Source organism: Rhinolophus sinicus, chromosome 15 (genome assembly GCF_057876585.1).
Source record: "Rhinolophus sinicus isolate RSI-liver-muscle chromosome 15, RSI-T2T, whole genome shotgun sequence".
Taxonomy (NCBI): domain Eukaryota; kingdom Metazoa; phylum Chordata; class Mammalia; order Chiroptera; family Rhinolophidae; genus Rhinolophus; species Rhinolophus sinicus.
The window spans coordinates 127,369,985-127,396,655 of NC_142515.1; the positions used below are offsets into that span (position 1 = coordinate 127,369,985).

At 38.6% G+C, this 26,671-nt stretch overlaps 1 protein-coding gene across 1 annotated transcript in view; it reads right to left on the reverse strand.

The window, feature by feature from the left end:
- FAT4 (FAT atypical cadherin 4) overlaps nucleotides 1-26,671 on the reverse strand; it is a 148,142-nt gene that overhangs the window by 26,246 nt on the left and 95,225 nt on the right. Inside the window, exons 7-9 of the mRNA XM_019710865.3 lie at nucleotides 16,560-16,740; nucleotides 11,559-11,809; nucleotides 5,259-9,608 (exon numbers count right to left, since the gene is read on the reverse strand). Of these exons, the coding sequence (XP_019566424.3) occupies nucleotides 5,259-9,608; nucleotides 11,559-11,809; nucleotides 16,560-16,740 (4,782 nt within the window). The remainder of the gene's footprint in view (nucleotides 1-5,258; nucleotides 9,609-11,558; nucleotides 11,810-16,559; nucleotides 16,741-26,671) is intronic.

The following is a 26,671-nucleotide window of genomic DNA, read 5'->3' on the forward strand; positions in this document are numbered from 1 at the left end:
CAATTAACAATTTTCGTCAGTGCCTTGAGGCTTGGAAGAGACTGGTAAGGCTTGCACCATGTCTGGGAACTGAGGGAGCCTTTTTCTCTTAAGATAATGTTAACTGTCAGAGCAGCTGTTTAGAAGAGGCTGATCTCACTGCTCTGACATCCATCAATTACTTGTGTTGATACACAGTATTTATCACAGGTAGAAGAGCTGTGCTTCAGGAAGTGTAAGCTCTTAGCACATGAGAATGGGATTGCTGATGATGAAAATGAATGCCTACTAGGAGGCCAGGGATCCACGGACTTTCAGACACGACACTAAGCCTGCTGAAGAAACTGAGCATATATCTCACGCACAGGAGTAGGTGCAATGAAGTGTTGAACATAAATTGAATCTGTGGTGATCACGTATAGTCTTTTCAACAGGGTGTATTTTGGAGTTTCACTCATTCCAATAGCACATTTTAATGTTAGATTAGGTAGAGCTGAGCTACATTTATTCTCACCTGTTAAATTTGGCCACCCTGTGAAGGTACAATGATTTCTGATGTCCTATAGTTCATATAGGTGTCAATTTAATGTCTTAGTTCATATATATATTAGGTTATAAATATTATTTTTATATCTCTTATCCATAGAGGCGAAGGGGGACTGTGTACAACTATCAAAGCCCAGATTATATCTAAATTGATTTTATTAACAAATATAATTCCATAATACATCTATGTTGTTTATTCTGAAAAATTCTGCTTGTAAGCTTTTTTATTATTTTAGCAGAAAGTAGCACTTTTTTGTACACTATGTAAATGTTTCCTCTTGTTGTAAAAAGCACTATGAAGATAGCTCACTGAAATGTCCTCATCAAATAGTATTATGTTTTTTATATCAAAACAGAGCAAAACTATGTTTTAATAAGGGCTGCTTGTGAGAAAAGCTAAAGGAAAAAAATGATTTGAAATTTTAAAACATGCACAAATACAATCTCAGTGAGACTACAGATGACTACGTATAATGCCAAACCTCGTATCCATGATGAACTTACCAATACGTGCCTATTTTCTGCAGAAATAAGAAGTCTTTAAGGTACTAGAAACCTGTTTTTAACGCTATGATGGGTTAATATATCACTTACAAACCAGGTAAACTAATTCCACTCTTGGAAATAAAATCAAAACAAGAATTGAGTCTTTTCTCCTCTCTTACATGTGCCACTCACTCCTCTGTATCTCACCGGAAACTTCATCTCACATCTATTCACTCACTTTTGTTTATATTCCATGGTTTCTTGGTAACACAGTCATTGACAACATTAATCTGTGACTTGTGATTGTAAAAGAATAACTCTTCGTTACTACGCCTATCTTCATGAATGCAAATGTTTGCCAAGTTTCTCAGTAAAATTTCTGTGCACAACCTGTATGTAACTTTATATATCTGGGAAAAATTCCTATTCATACTGTCAAATGACATAAGAGTAATGCGTGGACAAATCTCGTCCTCCCCTAAACTATCAGGACCAACTTGAGAGCATAGGAAAACTCCTCCATATGGTGATAAACCCCTGGTGTCACTCCGAATACCACACCTAAAATGCATCCAGATGTGTGGAAGTCACAGGGAAAGGTTAAAGGGGCTATGAACTAATTCTGTTATGAGAGACCCAGATTTAGAAAGAAGCTCCATGGACTTGCTGTCTTCTGTTAGGTTGGTGCAAAAGTAATTGCGGTTTTTGCAATTATTTTTTAACCTTTTAAACCGCAATTACTTTCGCACCAACCTAATAACACCATCCCTTCCTATGAAGGGATGCTGCAGTGAAAACCTGGGGGCAGGCAGACAAAATGCTCAGTGGTTACTGACTATAATTGTGCTTTCTAATTAGTGTTCTACAAATGCAATAAATGTTCATTTGTATAGGAAAAGAAATACTGGATTTGTAGTTATTAAGCTGCTGTTTTCTTTCCAGATCCCCTGAGCTTAAGGAATGAATGATACGGAAGATATTTTCTTCTGATTTACTGAGACATATGTAATTGCTGGTATTATTAAACTTAGTGAAAATCTAGAAATTAATTTCTCACATGTCCTACACTATATTAAAATTTATTCATCTTTTGTAATTCTCTGTATTAAAACTAATTAAAGCTCCATTTAGTGTAAAAAATTAAATTATAGGAAAATATTCTTAATAATGAAACATGAAGTGATTGTAACAGAATACGAAGTCTCTACTATTTTTTTTCAATTTCCTTTTGTATTTTTCCCATAATTAAGAAAAGAGATCAGAAATGTAAGCTTATACAAACAAAATCATTCCCTATAAATCACCCATTCATTCCAAAATATCCTTTTCCGTATTTCTTATGTGACTCTGTGGTCAGAAACTTGGTAACAAAATATATATCAGGAATAAACTGGTGGCAGTATAATAACTATATCCCTTCATATATTTGTGTTATAGTTGTATTTATAATAATTTTATTATTATTATAATAATTTTTATCTTTAGACTTGCATCCTTACAGGATGTTCTCCTCATAAAATCCCAGCTAACACTTAATCACCTCGTGGGATTCTTAGGGAGAGTCTCTTGCTTTGATCAGTTCATAAGCCACTCCCTCGTAATCTTTAGCACAACCTGTAACTTCACATGAAGTATGCAGAGGTGTGTGTGTGTGTGTGTGTGTGTGTGTGTGTGTGTGTGTGTGTGATGCAGGTAACGGCTGAGAATTATTTTAAGCAGAAAGCTGAGAAAATGTCACAGCTCCAATTTGTAACACTACGCACTTTAAAAATCCTTGGAAGATTGCAGGTGAAAGTCTTCAAAAGTAAATAGAGTATGAAAATATAGGTGCTTTTAAATAATTCTGATGCTTCTAAAGATATCTGACTCCACACAGGCTTTGAAGAAGGCTCACAAAGGCCACAGTCCTTAGTTAATATCAACAGCAGTCGAATCTAGCTGGGATGAGTATTTTTAAAAATCCCTCCTGTGCTTAGTATGAAAGCTGTCTTACAGATTCTGAGCTCTGATGAGCTCTGTAAGAGGTTTGGTTGCACTCGCTCCATCTTCCTGAGTCAGGTTACCTGCTAAAGACTCTGGAAAGAGTAACGCACATTGATCTTCACAGATCCTTTACAAAGAACCTTCAACAGATAGACTCGTACGTGATGCACTTCTAATTTAGTGTATGGATTAACAATTTGTCAGCACGTTTTGTTATTGTTGGTATACTGTTTTCTGTAAGACAAAGAAATGAAACTGCCAGACTTCACTTGTCTGCTAGCTTTACTGCATGGACTATGCATATAGAATTTGAAACAATGAATTACATGAATTCAAAAAATGTAAGATTCATGGTAATTATTCAATTTTATGTTTATTTACATCATTCCTGGTCAGTTGGATTATCTCCAACTATGCCAATGGAGACTAAAGTGAGCTTTGAGGAGGGGAGATAAGGTAAAATTAGCACATAACTTCAACTAACTTTCCGGACAGAAAGAGGTTATAGTTTGGTCTTTGGAAGCTTTACCTCAGTCACCCGTATAAGCTCTGTTATCTACAATATAAAATAAGAAAAATAATCGTGTATTTCTAAGCCAGACATTATCTGGTGGCACTCAGCACCATTTCTGTCTTTCCGTATTGCAGAAGCTGGAGATCGGAAAACGACCTTTTCCAGACTCCCTTGTAGCAGGGCTCAGGTTTAGATTCTGCCAGTGAGTGAGAGATGAACTTTCCTGACCTTCACTCTTAGCCAGTTTGAAGATGTTGTGAGTTATTTCCTTGTACTAAATACCTTCCTACCTGGAAGTCCTAAAGTAATCTCAGTTCCTGACTAGTCTTAGACCAATACATTATCTCAGAGACTTTTTGTGAGGACCATATAGAATACTGGACAAAAGTTTCTTAGAAAACACCCAGGCCTCACCATCACTGTACATGTGGAAGTGTGTACACGGGGAAGTGTGAGGAAATGTGGCATGCACACAAAGAGCAGAGACTGCGGAGTCACGTTCAGAGTTAAAACCCAGTTAGCCCATTCCTGTGCCATGCTGGAGACAAATTATTTAATCTCTTCTAATCCGTCTAAGACCTAAGCTTTTTTGCGTTTACAATGGGGATAGTAATAACGTACATTTCATAGAGTTGTGAGAAGAACCAAATGAATAATAATGCCTGTGATGCAAGGAGCTTAAGCAATGCTATAGAGGTTATTCATATATCTTAATGAAAAGAAGGGCATTCCTAAAATTTTCAACCACTACTTTTAGGAAAGTATGCAATGTACATTTAAATAAAATGAAACAAAGAAAGAAACAAACTAGAGAGAAGCAATGAGAAAGGGCTAGTTCTATGTCCAGTCATGAAGTGAGTGCCATTTATGCTGAAATCAGCACGTGGTGGCTTGGCTCTCACCCACGGCTCTCATCCTGCTCCCTATCTACTACCAAACGCGTGTTTCATTCTAGGACTAAGCATGAACTTACTCTAAATCTAAGTGTGAATGAGTCTATTATACTAAAATGGGACAAAGAAACAATCTTTACTGTTGAATTCCCAGCAACTTTTGGGTGTGAGGGGAGAAGAGGAAGGTGTTTTAGAAATCTTGAGCTCATAACGTGTATATAGCCCTAATAATCATGATCCTAAAACTACAACTCTGGTAAGATTCACTTACCTTGTGCCATGGAGGCTTCTTGCCTCCTTAGATTCTGTGTGGCACACCGCTTTTACCACCATTGTACTCACACTGCTAATAATGTTTTACTACTAACCATTATTGTTATGTATTGAACGCTGGAATCCGCACCAGGTGTTTTACAAACATTATTTTTCCTCATCACAAGAACCCTAAGAGATAATTCTGATTGTTCCCGTTTTACAGATGGGGAAATTGAAGGTCAGCAAGGTTAAGTGATTTCCAAAAGCTTAAGCTCTGAAATTCACCGTGGAGACTTACATCCTGATTCTACAACAAATTAATTGGGTAACCTTAAAAAAAAACTTGAGTTAACTTCTCTCTACGTTAACTTCCTTACCTGTAAAAACTGGAAAATAATTATCCCTACCTCACAGGTTTCTTGTGAGAAGTAAAATAAATGCAGATAAAGTGCTTAGAATAGCACTTTAGTAAATGCTTAAATCATTTGCTAGGATTATGCCCGTTTCTTAAAGAAGATCATTTAAAAAGGACAAAATACATTACTTTCTATTATAGTCAACAGGGCTAAAGTCTTAGAGAAAGATGCCAAACATTTTCATACCTGTGTATCCAGTTTTGCAAACACAGTTGAAGCTTCCTGGGAAATTCTGGCAGACGGCACCATTCTTGCAAGGACTAGGCAGGCACTCATTGATGTCTCTCTCACAGGCCCTCCCAGTGAAGCCATCCGGGCAGGTGCATGAAAACCCTCCCACCAGATTGTGGCAGGTCCCACCATTGTGGCAAGGAGATGGCAGGCACTCATCTATATCTACTTCACACCAGCTCCCGGCATAACCTGGCAGACACTTGCACAGGAAGGGCTGCAAAGGCTCATTGGCTACCATGATGACTGGAAGACTCTCCTGGCTCTTCACGGTGGTGCTCACGGCCAGCCGCCTGACACAGCTGCCTCCGTTCTGACACGGGCCGTGCACACAGGCGTCCTGGTCCACAGCCTCCACCTTCACTCCGCTCTGCCGCAGGAGGATCTCCTTGATGCTTTCAAAGAAGGTGGCTACGCCACTGGGATTCACATACTGATTGTTGCTCCGCTTCACAGCCGCCAGGAGAAACGTCCTGTTGTTCTCCTCATAAGCACCGTACAGCTGCACAGCGGTCCCCAGGCCTGTGAGCTGGGAACTGGCGATGCGCAGGAAGTGAAGGTAGTGGTTGGTTAGGAAGTCCTTCACGGTGGGGACACTGAGCCGCAGCAGGATGCTGCTGTCCACCGTGGCGTTGGAAAAGCCCGCGAAGAACACCCGGATGTTGCTGGTGACCGCGCTGTGAACGCCATCATTGCTGAGGACGGTCAGATCAAACGTGCCATCCGTGGACCTGGGCTGGGAGTTCAGATCGCAGGTGCCCCTGGGAATACTGAAGAGGCTGGTCATCCCCGAGGTGAGGGAGCAGTGGAAGATGTCTAACACATCCGGATCCTGTGGCTTCACGGAGCCTAAAATCCCACCAGGAAACAAGTTGCCAAAATAATTCACAAATATCTCCACCGTCCGAGACTGGGAAGGATTGTCATTCTGGTCTATGACTGTGATATGCACCGTGCCTGTGGAAGACATCTGAGGAACACCAGAATCCCTCGTGACCACTGACAGGTAGAAGTCTGCGATCTGCTCTCTGTCAATCTCTCTGGTGGTGCTCAGAACCCCAGCAGTGTTGAGACTGAAATAATTGGTGGCAGGGCCTGTGCTCAGCAAGTAGTAGGTAAAGGGGCCTTGGTTTGGCGGGAGATCGGGGTCAGTGGACTGAAGTGTCATCACCAGAGTTCCTGGGCGTTTGTTTTCCATAACTTCTCCTTCACCGATGGTCAACACAGGCCCGTTGTCGTTTATATCTTCCAGGGTGACTAACAGGGAGGCACTCCCTGTAGCTGAGGGTGTCCCCGAATCAACAGCCAAAACCGTGAGGTTATAGATGGGGAGGGTTTCTCGATCTAATTCTGCAGTTACCGTGATCTGTCCCGTCTGTGGATTGATGGAAAAGGCACCGTTTTCATTGCCTGACCCGATGAAGTACGAAAACCTGCTCCAGCTGGGGACAGAGTCTGAGTCAAAGGCACTGACAAAGGTCACGTGGGTGCCCGTCGGGACCCCTTCACTGATCTGAACGCTGTAGATATTTAGACTGAAAATGGGGGGGTCGTTGGCGTCGAGCACGGTGATATTCACTGTGACCTCATCTATGTCTGCACCCCTAATGCTGCCAAAATTCTTGGCCAGTACCTTCAAAGATACCCTCTCTTCTTTTTCTCTATCAAGAAGTCCAGACACATAAATTTGTCCAGTCTTCTTATTGATCTGGAAACCCTTCTTTCTGCTATTACCAAAAATCAAATAATGTACTTCCCCATCGGTGCCCAAATCCCGGTCACTGGCAAACACTTCTCCAACAACTGTGCCTCTCGGAGCCGCTTCTGAGATTTCAAAGTAGTAAAGTTTGGAAACAAAACGAGGCACGTATTCATTTGTCCCTTTCAATTGTATATTAACAGTGGCAAAACTGCACCTTTCTTCATCGGGGACATTGAAAGCTTTCACAGTGAGGTGGTAGCTCTGCTTGGTTTCAAAATCCAAGAAGCCCTGAGTGGTGATGACTCCTGTGTTGGGGTCAATGACAAAGAGGTCGCTGTCAGATGACTGTACAGTGTATGCAATCACAGCATTGGTTCCAGAGTCAGCGTCTGTTGCATTTAGGTGGATAACTGTTGTCCCGCTCGGGGCGTTTTCCAAAACAGTAGGGAAATACTCATCAGGCAGGAAGACTGGAGAATTATCGTTCACATCAACCACGTTGACAGTCACCCTGCAGTAACCAGTTCTTGCGACCCAACCTCCATCTGTAGCACTGACGGTCATCTCGTGTTTCTGGCAGAGCTCGTAATCAAGGGCTTTGGCGAGGGTTAGTATACCCGTGGAGGCATTGATTGCAAAAACGCCTTCTTCGTTTCCTGAAGAGATGCTGTACCTAATCAGGCCATTCATTGCTGCGTCTCTGTCTCTTGCAGAAACCGTTCTGACGACGGCCCCAACACTGTGACTTTCAGGGATGGTTGCGCTCATGTGGCTTTGAGAGAATTCTGGAGTATGGTAGTTTTCCTCAGTAACAATTATTTGAACAGTTGCTTGGGAAGAAAGTGGAGGGTTCCCTTTATCCTTTGCCGTGACGGTGATCAGAAAGTTTTGATTCAGATCAGAAATTAGGGAAGATGCTACTGAAATCCACCCTGTATTGTTGTCCAACTTAAATTTCCCCAAGTGATTTTCACTGGCAACAAAATATTCCACTTCAGAATTCAGCCCAAAATCTTTATCATCCACTGCAGTGACTTTGATTAACTTTGTACCGACTTGAACATTTTTGGTGACTGGAGTAAAATACTTCATTTTAAGAAACCGAGGAGCATTGTCATTACTGTCTACTACGTTGATGGTAACGGTTGTCTCACTAAGTAAGGAAGGGCTGCCTCGGTCTGAAGATGTCACTATGAAACTGTGTCTGTTGATGTTCACATTACTGAAGCCACTGACGTTTTGGTATTTTAAGACCTGTTTATTGAAAATCTCTCCTGTGGTGGCATTAATCCTGAAATACTCTGACTGCGATTTTATAAAATAGAACACTTGTCCATTTGAGCCCTCATCAGGATCTCTTGCTGACACCTGAGTCACTTTGGAGCCAATTTCAGTAAGTTCAGGGCAATCTAAATAATAGGAGGGTCTGCTAAACCTTGGAGCATTGTCATTGACATCTGTCACAAATATGGTGACGTCTGTACTTACAGTCCACCCAGAGTCGTGTGCAGAAACTCGGATTCTGTAACGGTCCGTATCTTCTCTATTTAAAGGTCTACTGATGACAATATCCCCCGTGCTGGGATTAATTGTAAACGGAAGACTTGTGTCCATTATAGAGTATCTACTAATTGCATTTACACCAATGTCTTCATCAGAAGTTGTGACACGTGTAACTGTGTATCCTAGCGGGGAATTTTCAGGAACATAGGCACTAAATATTTGAGAAAACCTAGGGGCATTATCATTTTCATCTAAAATATTAATGATGACTTTTACCGAGGTACTCTGAGAAGGGGAGCCTTTGTCTGAGGACTTTATGGTAAGCACATACTGAGGAATTTTTTCCCTGTCTAAAGGCCGAATGCTTCTAATTTCCCCAGTAGCGTGATTGATGCTGAAACTATGTTCTTTGTTGCCATTCACAATTTCATAATCTAACTGTCCATTGGGTCCACTGTCCTTGTCCATTGCTGAGACAGTAAGTATTTTTCGAGGAGAAAGATTTTCCAATATTTCAGCTACGAACGGATCTTCCTTAAAAATTGGGGAATTATCATTGACATCTAATACGGTTATGTCAAGTTTCTCATAAGAGGAGAAAGGAGGGAAACCTCCATCTCTGGCCTCTATCCAGACAAAATATTTTTGTATCTTTTCAAAATCCAGAGGTTGACTAATGGACACCTGCCCTGTTAATTGATCAATTTGGAATGTATTGCCAAGATTCCCACTTGCAATAAAATAGGACAAAGGTTCTCCTCTCAAGGAGGACCCTGTGATAGTGGTGACATGAGTGCCCACTGGCTGGTTTTCGGGAAACATGAAAGTTTGTTCTTTGGCTTTGACTTTAGGGAAATCGGCCTTGTTCACAAATCTAACAGTTACTGTCGTAGAATCTGTCTTTGGAAATGAGCCACCGTCTTTTACATGCACAGAAAATGTCACTTCTGAAGCTCCGTTTAGTGGTCCAGCTGCCATAATAGCTCCCCTCAGTGGGTCAATGTGAAATTTTTCAGAGTTTCTACCCGAGAGAGAGTAATGCAGTTCAGAATTGGGTCCAGTATCAGCATCTGTGACTGTGACCGCAAAGACGAAGGAACCTATAAAAGAGGGAGCGTGCAGTTACCATCACAGGGACTCCACATAAAGCATTCAGTGGTAGGTTAATGCTTATAAAACACTGTATTGCTACCTGATGTCACTTTATTTTCTCATGACTACTAGGGGGGAACAGAATCTCCTACATCGTCTCTGAAGTTCCAAAGTCAAATCTATTTAACAACAGTCTTTGGGGATGGACCTGCCATTTTCTAACAAAAGCCCATATAGTCTAGTGGATTTAACGTTTTTTAGTACGCCTTTGAGAGAAGCACAGGGAAAGACAATGGCTAATCATTCTGAATTACAGTTCCTAGGAGAAAAATCTGTACAGCACACAACTTCCAACCAACATGATAATACATGAGCTCTGCTAATAGCTATACTTCTGCCCAACGTAAAAAGAGAATTGCTCTACTATTTCTTAAAATATCTTTGAATTAATATATACATAATCATGTCAAGAAAAATAATATGTTAAAAAAATTATCGTTGATCCCTTATACCCACTGTTTCATTGCAAAATTATTGTCTCTATAAGCTATTATCTCAGGGGACAAAGCACATGCATATACGTACACATAAATCTATAAGTCAACTGGAACAATTATAAAATAGTAAGAGATAAGAACTGAGAAAGAATGGACCCAATGTGAATTCCAAAAGTTAGTGTTTGGGATGAGTGCCAGTAAAGCAGATTGTGGCAGAAATATGCAGAAAAGCTGCCAGAGGGACATGCTTTCGATATACTCATTCAGAAACCTTTCCCAAATCTGCACTCCTACCCCTACAGAAAAGTCTTTTATTAGAAAAGAGGCCAGTGATTCTGATTAATTATGTCTAACGAGGCTGAGACGCTCAAGCGTTCCTCACCTTGTAGAGCAGATGTTAGACTGCATCACTACACATTGGCTGTAACCAGAATCCTGCCTGCCAGCACATCTCAGCTGACGGCCTGCATCAGGGAGGTCTGACTTTGATACTGACATTTTCTTTTGATAGAAAGTTGGCACACAAAGAATTTATGGATTTTATACTTTCAATTGGTATCAATTAGACATTTGCAAGTGAACAGAAGGTCAAAGATCACTGAGAGGAGAAATCCTGGATCCATTTATTTTTTTTCTTCTAATTAAAATATTTTAAAGCAAGGAAGATTAAATTAATTTTGATCCTTATTTGTATGTTTTCCTGTTTGAAACTCATCTCAAACATTACAGATGGAAGATGATTTGTCCAGTTCTTGAGAGTTTGCCATTCTTTGCCAAAAAGCAAATGAAACCAAACTAAATTTTACAAAGATGCAGAATGATAAATACATACTGTCAGTATGAAAATGGTTCATTAATGGCTCCATGAACTTACTAACAAACCTGTATCACTTAAAACTGAAATAAAATAATAATAATAATAATAATAATAAGAAGAAGAAGAAGAAGAAGAAGAAGAAGAAGAAGAAGAAGAAGGATTCATTCCTTAAACATTGTTAAAAATATGTCTATGAAACATTGAAGTAAAATATTTATTTTCCACCAACAAATACAGTTGAATGCCTATTATTTCCCAGATAATGTTTCAGGGGCTAGGATATAGCATTGAAAAAAGAGACCGTGTCCCTCCTCTCAGGGAACTCACATACAAACTACATCTCTAAACAGAACCCTCCATGACTACAAAGAGATATCTATTTTAATAATTTCACAATAGTCAAGTAATATTAAGAAGTAGGACAGATGTGGCCATTATAAAGTCTAACTGGTCTGGGAAGAAAGAATTAATTTATAAGATTCAACGTTCTTTTTATTTTGTTAGGCAAAACAAGTTCAATTTTAGAAGCTATGTGAACTTAGGCTCCATCAAAAATGTACTTGTAAAAATAACAGAAGGCATTTTTAGAACATGTCCAATGTATATCTTCTCTTTACCCAGGAACTAAGAGTTGACCCGATTACCTGGAGAAGTAGGAGACGGGATGTGCGTGACATATGGGTGATGCTGAAATCTTGGGGGGTTGTCGTTGACATCAGTCACAGTGACGAGCACACTGGTGGAGCTGGAAAGAGGCTCCGGGGACCCGGCATCACTGGAGACCACCACTAACGTGTAATTCTCTTTTGTTTCCCTGTCGAGCAAGGCGCTGGTGATGATCTGGCCTGTGGATGGGTTGATGGTGAACTGAGAGTCTCCACCGATGATGCTATAACTAAAGCAGAGAGCAGAGATGGCATATTTCTTCCAGTTATAATATTGTAGCATCCATTTACTGTAATTTGAAAACTGAGGCAGAAATGTAAAGAAAGACATTATAAGCAAGATCCCACAACAATTACAGACTATGGCTAGAAGGTAAATACTTCAAAGTTTATGTGACTATTGACTATTGACATTGACTCTTTATTGTGAGATGGACAATGATCTTAACCGGATCCTTGCAAGGTTTGTGGGCTTCTTAAATCATGTAAGACCCCAAAATATACCCAAAGACTATCGTGTTTTAAACAGACGAGCCTACAAGCATAATCAGGGCACTGCTCTAATGTGCGGTAATAGCCAGGATCACAAATGAATATCTGTTAACTGAATCTAAAAATTATTTTCCACTGTGCGCCATAATATCCCAGAGAAGATCAGTTGGAGATCTTTTTGTTTCAAGACAAAACATTGTATTTGACACATATTGGCTCTCCAGGACAACTAAAGAACTGATTATTTATACAGGGACATTCCTAGTTACTAATTCTCTCATTTGTCATTCCTCATATGGCCATGCTGCTTTGCTTTCTTGTTGTCGGGAAAGGTATGACATCTTCATGGATATTTTGATGCTAACCAGATTGGTTAAATGGATAGGACTTTCCACTGAGAATAGCTTCTCCCTTCTTTACGAAGAGGAAAGCGATCTGCAGATATCCCTCAGAGATCAGCTAGGGAAGTTCCTACGTTTGAAGGTTCAGAAATTGGCAGTGGTCCATAAATTTTAAAGTTGGAGGGCAGCAAAGAAATCGATGTCTTTAAAAGCTTTCTCCTTTATGCCAACAAAAAAATGCCCTTGTTGGAATTAAGTGCATGTTTCTATAGTTTGGTTTGTGTTCCTAAAAACATAGCAACAGCACGTGTCTAATAGAAACAGCAGGAAAAACTCCTGCAGCCAGTAGAGTGCACGTCCCCCTAGTAAATTCACAGTTTAAAACAAACAATTCCGCATTTTCATGTTCATCCTTTTTTAGAGAAATAATAAGCTGCTGGGGAATTGGTACTTTAAGAAAGAGGCAAAAAATGATAGCAGAAATAAAGACTAGAGAGGGAGTCTGGTTGAGAAATGATTTCAATATTGATAAAGTCCTTGGTACCGCTCAGATTTTTAACCCCCTTTGGCAGGAGCACATGCCAGGGTCGGGGTGAATGAGAACAGCACTGATTATATTTTCAGAACCAGAAGTGACTTTTAGGAAAAGATAATCACTGCTCTTGTACAGAAGATACCTAGTTCCTTTTATTAAAATAAAAATATCAGAGGTTTGTAAATGAATTCTTAAAGTTAGAAATTCAGGACTCGTGAAATTATCAAATTACCTTACCTTTCAAGAAAGTCTGTGGGAACCTGGATTATGAGAATTGTGTGATTTTATTTTGGGATACTGGTTCTATTGGTGGTTGTAGAAATTACCAAATAATAGGGGGAAAAAAGAGTATGTTTTGGGTTTTTTGTCAATGAGGAATCTGAATCTAAGGGAGACTTAACGACAGTTGCACAGAGAAAACCACACAATCACATCAGACCTACCGGTACGACTTTGTAAAACATTCTGAAAATGTAATGGGATTTTCCAGGCCAACTTTACAGTGATCTGCTTTGCTCACTAACATAGGATAGCATTTAGCAGTGAAATTTTGACCTACATTAGAAAAAACATCATGTAATCCTCGCATCTTACTCTAGCAACTGGATGTAAGGATCAATTTTGTAAAACATGCACCTTCACACTCAGGGATTCAAACATCGCAGATGAGTGCTCTCTTTAGAGTGAGTCTCGTCTGCTTCCAGATAAAGATTTACTAGGTTCTACTACTACAGTGAGTAGGACATCACTTCCAAAACTGTCATAAACTTACTGAGCACGAAGAGAAGACAGGGAGAGGAGCGTGCTTGGCATGGACTAGGACACTTTGGGTTGGCGGGTAGGCAGTCTTTTTTGTTCCAGGCTCTATTGTAAGTAGTTCAGTTAAATGTTTTATTTATCCTTGTAATAACTCTATAAAGTCAGTTTTATTATTAGTATACCTATTCCACTGGTAAAAAAAATACGGACATCCAGAGATGTTAAATAAGCTGCACTACAATTAGGAATAGTGGAGGCAGGATGCGATTCTACACAGCGTAATTCCCAAGGCTGTACTCCTAGCACTGCGCTGAAGACTTCGGGAATTCTTAGGGTATGGATTCCATTATTTCCATGCTTTGATGCAGAACAAGCAAAGAAGATGGTATTTACTGACCTTTTGAAGCTCAAAGCAGGAGGAAGGTAAGTTGCACCTGCCTATCTCCAGGTGGTGCTAAGCAGTGACCCAAACAGGCATGTAGCTATGCCCTTGAGCAGACACTTTCCCAGTCCTTAATGTTTCACTCTGGGAATTCAGCTCTTTTCTTGGAAGTGGGTCCCAGCCTTCAGAGAGAAGCTTGTGCATAGCCTTCCCTCCTTTCACAATGTGTGCCAGTGTCCGTTTCTCTTCTGTCTCCAGCCAGACCTGCTTAGCTCCCTTGGTGATTCTGCCTTCCTTCTAAACCTGCCTTTTAAGTGTTGGGAGAATTGCCAGTGACCAGTTGCTTCCTCTCATTTCCTTATTTCTCTATACTCTCGCCAAAAGAGTGCGTATTCAGTTCCTTGGTTTTAAGTGTGTGCTAAACATTGATGGCTCCCAAATCTGCATCTCCAGATCGGACCCTGAACCTAGACTTCACATTCGTATCTCCAACGTCCTGGTTGATATGGCTAGTGACTAATGGTCATCTCGAACTGTATTCAAATAAGAACTCTGACTTTATCCCAAACGCCTGCTTCTTGCAATCCTACCTATTTCAGTAAAAGATACCACCGTCTGCCCAGGTGTTCAAGCCAAACACTTGACCTCTCTCTTTTATTCCCACTTTATAATCTCAAATGTATATATGTCCCGCGTCTATTCACTCAGTTTTCATTTATCCACCCTAGTACAAAGCCATGCCACTTCCTGTTTGAATTCTCTCTCTCTCTCTCTCTCTCGCTCTCTCTCTCTCTCTCTCTCCCGCCCCGCCCCGCCCCGAGTCCTGCCTCCTCCAATCCAATCCAAATACAAATCAGGTTATGGTGCTCCCTATTTAAAATCCACAGTAGTTTCCTACCTAAAAATACAATTTTAAATCCCAATTCTTTACCGCGACGTAAAAGCCCTGATCTACATGATCTGGAAGCTGCCTGTCTCCCTGACCCCTCTCTGCCTCTGGTCCAGACTCACAACCCTTCCTAGTTAAACACACCAAGCTTACTTCATTTCCCAGCCCAGTACTTCCAGCCTAAAGGCCACCTCCTCAGAGAGACCATCCACATTAATTATACCAGAAAGTCCCTTGTCACTCTCTATTGTATTATCCTGCTGTATTTTCAAGTGATATGCCATCACTATAGGAAGTCATCTGATCTACGTTATATTTATTGTCCACCTCAGAAAGCATGCAGGTTCAAAGACAGTGGAAACGTTGTTTTGTTCATCCCTGATATTCATACCAGCAACTCAATAAATGTTCACTAAATAAAAAATATCTTGTGATCTCCTACCTAACTCAGTGATCTCTGCCCACAGGAAGAGACAAAAAAGTGCCAGTTTCCCAACGTAATTTTTTTTAAATAGAAAATTAGTAATAAACAAAATAAATCATTAACCAAATCATCACTATGTCGATGAGCGCATGGATCCCTGAACTGATAATTCCTCTGAACTCTCCAATTCTCTCCTTACCCATTACATTCATAGCCATTTAACACACTCTCATTTAGCCAACATCAGCCTGAAGTAGGTAGGGGTGACAAAAAATACTTATGTCTTTCACACTGTTCTCTGGAAAATTTGGAAATTGTCGTTTCTTAAAGTTTAAAATGGGCATAAAAAACAGGAAAAAACTAGATCAACCAAATGTTACAACCCAATTGTTTTCTCATCCTCTCTGAACAGGTACCATATTATATCTCCATTTTAAAAGGAATTAAGAGGAATGAAATACACTTTGTAAACAGAAAACACAAACATTCCTATTGGGGCTAGTGGTGGGTTAAAAATGGCCCAAATTCTTGGATGCCCTTTCCACCCAGAGGTGATGTGCTCTGTCCTCCCCGGGAATCTGCCTGGCCACGTCTGCAGACACAGAGTTAGGAAGTCGAGCTATGATACTCCAGGCCTGGCCTTTGAGGGTGTCGGCAGCTTTCACTTGAGAGCCCAGAGCTGTAAGAAGTCCAACTACCCTGCTAAGGGATCTCACTGACAAGCCCTCAGACCACAAGACCAGACAGGGGCCCAGACGACCATAACCTTCTAGCCATCCCCGCCAAGGCCCCAGGCAGGAGTGAAGCCATCTTGGACCCTCCAGACCATCCAGTCACTGAGTGTCACCAGTCAACCACATGACTCAGAAGAATCTCCCTCTGAACCTGCCCTAATCCTAAACCACAAAATCACGAGTAATGATAAAAATTATAAATAAAATTAATAGATGAAATAAAAGTTTAAAACAATAAATAAAATCATTATCATTTTGATCCTCAATTTAAGCATAGTTGGTTATTCAACAATGGATAACTACAATAAGGCTATGTGTTAACATTACCAAATACCTAGCAAAATTAAGCATTATGTTCATTTAGTCCAAAGACTCATGTTTAATGAGAAAAGTAATCAAAATCTACAAAGGAAAGTGCACTGACCTGATAACTGCATTTGTTGAAGCATCAGCATCTGAGGCGTTTACCAACAAAACGTCTGTTCCCGTCGGTGCATCTTCAGGGATTGTGGTGAAATACATTTTACTGGCAAAAGTGGGGACATTGTCGTTGACGTCATCTACTACAACATTGATTGTTCCAGTTCCAGTGAGGGCAGGAGATCCTAGAATGAGACAAAAATCAAGCCTTAATATTTAAAAGTAACAAAAATAATAGCAGATTTAGCAACGATTAGCTGTAGACATCACTACTGAAGAGAATATACTTATAGAAACATCAAGTTAAATCTCTAACCACAGACAAGTGATGGAACAATTTTTAACTTTGTGACAAAAAATATTTTCATTTATGAACTAATATCTCAACTCTTCCCTACTGATACTGCACAAAAAGAGTCCGTCAACTTTATTCTATTTTGAAGGTGCTGATTCAACAGTGTGGAACACAACAGTATCATTTAAACACCACAAAAAAGGCACCGCTGGTTTCTCTGAAATCACATTAAAATAACAGAAGCCACATTTGGAGAATACCCACGGGCATGGAATAGCTGGCCCCTTTAGTGTAAACTAAAGCAGTCTAAAAAACGGTATTCCTAGCGGGGACTGTCACTGTTAATGTCAAAAATGTCAGCTGGGTTCCTGAGGTCTTCAAATCCCCTTTTCTGTATGAATCAAAAATTGTTTGCCGAAAAAAGAAGCTGCAGGTTATATCTCAAAACTGTAATCTTCTGCTTGCTGGAAATAACATTAAGTCAATGAGCTGACTTGAAATCATTTTTGTTGCATTTATTTACTATTTAATATGAATGTGAAACCAGTCATTTTGATTTCCTGTTCCAGCTCTGATATGGACACATAGTGAAAACCCAACATTGAACAGTCTGTACCACACAGAGTTTTAGACTTAGCGGTGAAGGTCAGATACCCGATTTGGTTAGAGTATGCGGGTTGGCCCACAACTAAAAGACAAATCATCTGCCTTTAGTTATGGTTCCAAAATCATTTTCAAACTTTTATTTCTCTAAATAGAAACAATTAAGATCTGTTTAACTGTATGTACCTAAAATAAAATAAGGCCGGACTCAGCGAGGAAGCTGGGATCTGACCCGAGACTCAGCTGTGGCTGGCAGCTGGACAGGTGCGGCTCAGCGACATGTGCTGGGACCTGGACAAGCTGAGCCCAGAGAACGTCACCAGGCCTGAGCTGCAAGAAAAGCCTATCCTGTGAGGGACCTTAGCTCTTTGCCAGTTGAAGTCTGGGTCACTCGAAGACAATCATCTTGTCATGGATTTTGAATTTCTCACAAGGGACATATTAAAGCTAAGATAAATATTTTCCGGGGTATTACTGAGGGCCAACCTTTAGCCTAAATCTCTTGAATGTGTGTTTAATTATATACTATTTGGCAAAATGTATACTAATGATCTGAATCATGTTAGGATTTCTCCCGCTGGTTGAATTAGAAAAAAATTTAACTAGAGAGAATTTGTGCATTTGTGGAGGCAAAAGGGAATGACACAGGAAGGAGAATTGAGGGGATACCTAGTCAAGGTCCCAGAGGCAAAGGATAGGAAAGGCAAGGCTCCTGTATCTCTTTCACTGACACTGAACTCACTAAATCTCAGTCTCCTCTGGTGTAAAGTGGGAATAATAAGAACAGAATCTACCCCAGAGAGGTACTGAGGGGTTGTAAGGTGCTTAGGATAAGATCAGCAGATCATTAAAATGCATTCCATATTAATCACTGTTCTTGTACTTGTTTAACAAATAAGAAAAACGGAAAATTGACATGTAAACGATCTATTTTTAATCTAACAAATTTCTGTGTCATAGTTCTCAGAATTTTTCTTCTGCCATACAACTTTTGACTCAATCCCATGACACTATTATTCAGGAAAACACTCTGAATCATCCCTTCCTCTCAATGGTTCCCCTGTAGTATAAACATATGCGATATCTAGCTCTCAAAAATTGCACGCTGGCTTTGTGGAAGACGTTTTGAACTGGAAATCTGAAAATACAAAACTTGAGTATTTCTGATATGCACATTGGTGTGTAATCAACTTGCTTACACTTGTTAAGAAATAACCCAGTAACTGTCAAGCAAAGGTTTTAACGTTGGTATTCTGAAGTGTCTGATGACACACATATGGAAAACCACATAAAGTGATGACTAACTCATTTGGTCAAGAACATGTGATTTCTTTCTTTGTCTGTAAACTACATAAATATTGTTGCTGATGTGTTTTCTAACTTAGTAAGCAAAAAGAAAAATACTGTTTACCCAGGAAAGTATTCAGCCAGTTCAATCTCACTGTCTTCATACCAGAAGATACCTAATTTGTTTCAGAAAACTTTAAAAGCACACAAGTGACAACAGATGGTTCTGGCTGGAGAAACAGCCCAACAGGTGACCCATATCCACATGGGGCCTCTTCTGAAGCATGAACGCCCCCCCTCAGTGCCCCTTCTGCTCTTATTAGCGCTCACAACCAACTTTGTAAGTATATGGGTTCTACTCTTCCTATTTTCCTCCCACGTCAAGAATGGATAACGTGGGGCACAAAGTCTTCCACTGCCTCACTTCCTGTTCCCTGAGCATCTGTTCGTGCAAGTCTTATTTTTTTTTTTTTTCAATTTTACAAGGAAAACCTAACAAAGACATTGTTCTAAATTTCTAAGTCTTTTACTGAGCTTTAACTAGCCCCACATTTGAACTCTGCCTGAAATAGTTTTTCACTTTTTTTCTTGGGCTCGGTCTACCACCCATCCCATACTCCAACCTTAGTTAGACTTGTCCCGGGTGGCATGAGCTTGGGAGTCACTGCTTCTCAGCATTAGGCAGCAGGATGGCATCGGGTCGGAAATGGGAACGCCCCCTGTGCCTAGTGAGCCCATGTCTGCAGCCCTCTTCCCAGGTGAAGGGCTTCTTCTTATCTGCCAATTCAGTGATGATGCCGTGTTTTTGTTGCTGCTTTTCTGTGTTTGTTTGCTTGTTTTTGAAACCTCCCTCTTAACTGTGTGAAGAAGTGGTCTAAGGTGCTTGTGTTCCTGGTTCCCAACAAATTTTTTGGTTATATCTCATGTGACGAGGTGCACGGCATTCACTATTATTTTATCTTCACTCCAGAATGTTCTGCTCCAGGCTGATACATCCAACAATTTCTTGTCTCTTCTTGCAACTTACCAAAGAGCCCAAACATCAGTATGTCAAAAACGGAAATCACAATTATTCTCTGTAAACTTAGCCCATATATTTATATATAAATTGAAATACATATGTACTTGTACATATACACATATACATAAGTTGTATATATATTATTGAACACTTATTTGATACTAGATTGATATATGAGTATTTTATATATGTGTTACTCATTTAATATGCAGATTCCATGAAGCATTATTGTTTACTTTTTAAATAAAGAACTTGATACAAAGCATTTAAGCAATTTATTAGCATTCATCCATAGTGGACAGAAAGAGAGCCGATTTTGAGCACTTAAAAAAAACAAAAATTTCTCAGTTCATTAAGTTCAGATAAACTATGCCACTTTGTTGCAGATGTTTTCCTCTACACTATTGTTATCCATGTACTTCTGCCATATTGTCTATTAAGTTGTAATCTGATTGAGAGCAGGAGTAATTCTATTTAATTCATCTTCATATAAACCCACAATACATGCCACTAGGCCAGGTCCTCCATCTGTGGTAACTTTTCCTTTGGTTCTATATATGGAAATCTGGTCTAGAGACTATGTGGCTGAAAGTTCAAAGAGCTGAACTCTCTGGAAATACACGTCTGGGAATACAGGCCTTAGCCTAAGGCTGCAGTCGCACAACAAGGCTGCAGACAAAGGTCAACGTTTTGGAGATAGTCTAGTACTTATAAACAGAGGGTCTCAATTAATCCTGAATCCCATGAGAAGCATCCACATACTAGTGGCCAATGTTTGGCTTGATAATGATGAATTATATAGGTAGTGGTCTAATAGGGCAAGACTGTTCAATCTCATCTGGGATTATTTATAAGAACCAGATGCAGTCAGAAAGAAGAGGCAGGAAGCAAACACACACTCCTGGTAGAGGATAGTGAACCAGTGAAAAGGGTACAAGATACAAATAAAATAAAAGGTCAAGGTCTCAGAAATGTGTAATTGTAGAGGGTAGGAGGGTGCAGTGGACATTCAAAATATTAATACAATTACAGTCAGAAGACAAAATAAATTTAAAATTTCAATTTGTAAAATTAGATGTATTGTATATAGACATGTGTGTATGAGTGTATATATGCATATACTATATATAAATATAAAATAAACATAGGTAAATTGATAGGAACCTTCTGAAATTTTTTAAGCAAATAGCAAAGAATACATGATTCTGAAAAGCATTTTTTAAAGTGTGTAAAAACAAATCACACATACACATACACAAACACACAGAGAAGACTGCTCACAGCTTATTCTTCCTATTATCCGTTACGTTGTGGGTAGTTTCAAGCTTTGTGGAAGTCACATTTTATATTTTTGAATTTGGGATTTGATTAAACTAGGATTGCCTTTTAACACTGGTGTCTTAATAAGATCAAATACGTCAATGAATATAGTTGAAGGAACCTTAAAATAAGATTTTAAGAAGAAAAAAGCTTCAGGCAATTGTGCTATCAGAAAATGCATCTTCAGTAAGTGTAATGAATGAGTCTAAATGACTTACTAATGTTCATCTTGCAGGCAGATTACATTTTTTATGTTAGCTCCTATAAATTAAACATACTTTCCTGAAACATGAAAAACTATTCAGCAGAAATAGAATTTTTGCTGAACTGAAATCTGTTGTTTTACAACAAAGCCAATTCCATTCTTGACATCAGACATTTGGTGAATGTGTCCCCTGACTGGTTGTGTTTGATGTAATGAAGTATTAGCTCCTTTTTTCCCATGAAGTGTGTTCTCACAGTAAGAAAGCCATCCACTGAAAATGTATTGAAATTCAGCCATTCTATATTAACATTCAAGATGATATGGTTAGATTTAAATTTGAATCCAGATAATGTACACTGAGAAAAAGTATGGAATATTTTAAGTATGACCAATGGCTTTGTATTTTAAAAATTCCATTTTATAATACAGTTTATTACTGCTAATTAGTTATACAAATAAGTTTATATAAATTAGGTATACACACTTAAGTAACTCATGATTTTTTAATTACTTCTGAAAGAATATTTATCCAAAACACTACATTTCCTTAATATAAATTCTTATATAAAATAGAGGTGCCAAGTAAAACTAAAGAAACCATTTAGTAATGTTATGAAAATGGCATTGTTATGTTGCACAACTTTGTGAATGTACTTAATGCCACTGAACTGTACACTTAAAAATTGTTAAAATGGTACATTTTATGTTATGTATGTTTTACCACAATTTTAAACATTTATAAACTAAGATATAATGTTAACTAAATATTTTATCCCCCACAATAAAACATGTCACAAGGAATTACTTTTTAGAGGATATTCAAAAAGGCTCTCCATACATATTGAAACTCTGAAACACTAGTGGTTACCACCAAATTCTAAACACAACCAGCCTCCTACCTACTTAGTGAAAATATCAAATTATATATCTATGGAATACATGGAGGACTTTTGGAAAAATTCTTCACTATGAGATCAAGTTACTTTCTACAATATTTAAAGTTTATCTACATAAACTACTTTTTAATATTGCAAATTGTTTATTTCCGTTTCAAAATTGTGTTTCCTTGCTGTATTCAGATTCATAGCTTATATGAAGTAAATGAGGAATAAAATAAAATTATTTTATCAAATTTTAATTCTATTCAACATAATGGCAATTCTAGCTCTTATTTAAAAGAATTTTGGAAATTAAATTTCTTTTTTGCATTGTTATCTGAATACACAAATTAAATTCTACATAGGAAAACTTTCCTCAGCTGATTTAAGAAAATAATGTGAATAAATGATTTATACTAATACTGTCAGTATTACTATAGTATGTACTAAGTAAGGTACAGAAGTCCTACTAGAAATAAGAGGAAGCAAAATAATCACCAGTCATTAATCCCGGAAACCAAATTCCCATCTAAGACAAATATTCTTTATTAAAGTAACCAGATTAGGCCCAGCATGGAGTCCCTCATGCTATGCCCTGTATCAGCAAACCAGAACTTAAGTTTCTGTGCTCCCCTCTCCCAGGAGCAGGAGGTCTGCTCAGCAGGGTACCTGACCTCGCCCCAAACCTTCCCTTTGTCCCACAGGAGGAAAATAGCCCTGCTTTCCCCAAGCAGCAAGTGCCCAAGGTAACTTCCTGTTCCCGCTCACTTTGGTCTACAAAAGCCTCTTGCCTTGTAGGGCTCTTCCAAGCTCCTTTCGATCTGCTAGATTAGATGCTGCTTGATTCATGAATTGTTGAATAAAAACCTAGCAGTTCAGTAAATTGTCTGTGGAAAGTTTTTCTTTTAACAACTCCATTGGAAATAACATAAACTGCCTCAGACTCAAATACAGAAGCAAATGAAATGTAATTAATCAATTTCCAGGAGTTGAAGGGAACCCAGCACTGTCTGATTTATGGAATTACTGGTGCCCATAGCAAATTCTCAAGCAATTTTCCTTATTAAAAATGTTCATCAAGATAGACAAGGCAAGATCTTCCCGAACATTTTCCCACAAATAACAGTGACAGAATGCAATATTAGTGACAAAAAACAACTGTCTACAGATGTAAAATGTCATATTCTACATTTCTGACCTCTCTTTTGATTCCAGAGCCATTTGTCGTACAATGAGCCTCTCAACTAAGCAATGTGACAGACAGTATGAATTCAAAATGTCATCATCCTCACCAAAGAAATAAAGCCTGGTGATTAGCCCTTTTAGTTTTCAGAATTAACTTTTGCAAAAGCATCATGTTCCCCCTCCATTAAAAAGTAATTTCCAATCCCTGCATAAGAATGAAGTTTATTCCCTCTTTCAGTCAGATGATAAATGCCCTTAATTAGAAATGCTGATAACTGAACTTTTCCCCTTAGACCTATTCATTATGCTGACACATAGATACTTCATAACTAAACCTTTTGGCCAAATCTATTGCCAAAATATCTTTATGTCCCTTTAGTATATTATACTGAGCACAGATAGACAAAGGATAATGTATTTGATTTGTGTATAGATTAAATTAAATGCACACACACACACACACACACACACACAGACTCACTATATGTGCATGTCTGTATATATCATGCATATTGTATATTCTTAGTCTAATTTCAAACATTTGCTTGGCATTCTATGCTTTATAAAACCTTGGATATGCATCTCCTGATTTGGTAAGGAGAGCAATCCTTTGACTTCAAATTTATGAAAATTCTTACTTTACTAGCTGCTTTAATGGCAGAAAACCATAAGGTGGTGTTTTTGTTATTTATTTATTTATTTATTTTTTGCTTCATAAGCCAATGTTCTTTCAATAAAAATAATATTAAACCCAAAGAGAAGAAAGTCTTATAAATATGGTCTAGATAAAAGACAGCATGCAGACAAGCTAACCAGAGGGAAGCAGTCAGTGGTGGGTAAGAAACTGTCGCCTTGATCAGGTTGACTAGCTTCAAATCCTATTTTCACTGATAAAGAGCTGCGTGCCTAGGTCAGGTTGCCTACCTTCTCTAATACTGTTTTGTTTTTGTTTTCCTTTTAATCCATACAATTGGAATCATAGTATCTGATTTACAGGGCTGTTGTGAGATTAAATGGATGCTATAGTACAAATTCTGGTACACACAAGTACTCAGTATTCACACACTTAATATCATCTAAAGGTTATGATGTTCCAAGTTGAATTTCTACTCCAATGTCCTCCTTGAGAACTAAACTTTTATAGCTATCTACCTACCTGACATCTCCTCAGGATATCTCATAATATCCAAAAACATATCCAAAAATAATTATTGGTAATCTGTCCTGAAGTCTTTTCTCTCCACATCTTCAAATTTCTTGGGGCAATAACGTAGGACTCATACTTGATATATCTCTTTTCCTAACTTCCTACACCTGCAATTCCATCACGTCCAACTGGCTCAGCCTTCAAATTGGATAAACTATATAACTACCTGACATCGCCTTTCATTGTCATCTGATTTCAAACACGATCAGCTCTCGCAGAGACTGCTATGATGGCCTTTTAATCCTCTATTTCTCTTCTTGTTCTCCACAGCTCCCACACAACTGATCTTTCCCAAACCTCCTGTCTCTCCTCTGTTCAAAGCCCCAACAAGGCTTCTTCTCAACTCGCTGAATAAAAGCAAAGCTCCTCCCCCGACTTAAAAGGCCCTTGTGATCTAGCCTTGTCTGCCTCATCTTCCAAGCCTTTTCTGCTTTTGTATTCCCCTCGCCCTCCCTGCTCTCTGGATGTGACAAGCTCAGCCCTGCCTCAGGGCTGTTTCATCTGCAAGGAACACTATTTACCCAAAGCTTCACATTTCACTTCCTTAACTCTCTGTACTATCAAAACTAACACGTCCAATTCCCCACTCTCTATCCACTTAACCTGCTTTATTTAAATTCATAGTATCTCGTCTCACTGGTGGTCTATACATATGTTGTTTATTGCCTATCTTTTTGACTAGAAAGTAACCTGTATGAGGAGGAGGATGTGTACTTTTTCACCACTGATCTCCAGGACCTAGAAGAATATCTGAAGAGAGTGTTCTGTAAATATTTTCTAACAAAACAATATCAAGATACTTGTTACATATTAATATAGCTCATTAGAAGCATAAGAGTCTCATTGACTATAATCAAAATTCACTTATCAGGTCTATTAAATTAGCATCATAATTTGATTTTAATAAATGCAAAATGACAACTGGCAGTGAAAATTGGCAATATTATCATCTTCCACCTGTAAAGCCTAATGAATTTTTAATGTCTTCTCCTGCTTAGCATTTAATTTGAACAATGCCTAAACTTAAGCTTGTTTTCAAAAGATCAGTATTGAAATTTCTGATTCCAATTAATTTGGCTTTTAAAAATATTTTGAAACATTTAATTTATTTATTTGGAGAAAGAAAAATAACATTAAATGTTTCATTCATTAAAGTAAAATGAATAGAAAAAATTTCTTAAAATTGCATTTTTGGAAATCTACGTTGTGCAAGGAGTCAGCAGATCCTGATTTTAAAATACAGTACGGGTAAGCAAGAATGCAGGTGAAAGGCTGAAATCCTGAGTATTGTTCTTAACTCTGCCACTCTGGGTCACAGGCTCTGGCAAACTGCCTAATTATTCCAGGCTTCAATTCCCTTATCTGGAAAATAAAGGAAACGAGCGGGCTCGCCTCCAAGAAGTCTTCTGGCTATAAAGTCATCATTTTACATGAGATTTCTCTAACTTATCGTTTTTTTAATATGTAATGTAAGTTTGAACATAAATTTTTTTCATTCTCTTTAAAATTCCTTCCATATTACATACTGAATCATAACTGTAACATCCCTGTCTTGTCATATCATCTTGTTTCGCCACTCTCTCGTATACTAATTCAGTCTCCTGAAAGAGTAGTGGCAGATATATCAATGGCTCACAGATTTTGAATTTACTGGCGAGGGCATAAGATCGTATTATGTTATTTTTTTTTTTCCTAAAAGAATAGGAAAAATTACTTCTATAGATGTATACTTATTGGAATAGTTTCTTAAATACCAAACTTTCCATAACTGAAATCGAAACACGCAAAATTTTTCATATTGTTTATGTAAAGAGTCATAGGCCCTTGTATGTGATTAAACTATATGAAGGAAGCCAAAACCACATATCTGATATCTATTTTGTAGCTGAAAAGGTGCTGTGTATTTGGGAGATATGGAAGGTAAGCAGCACAGCATGGAGTAGAGATAAGATTTACCTAGAAACATCTAGTAGATAAGAGAATTGAATAAGAGCCAGAGGTCCAGGGAGAGTCATGAGAATATCGCTCAAACAGTATTTTAAGCACTTGAAACTGAATTAAAGCTGTAAAATGCTTCAATGGGTCCTTACATATGACTGCAATTTATCACATCCT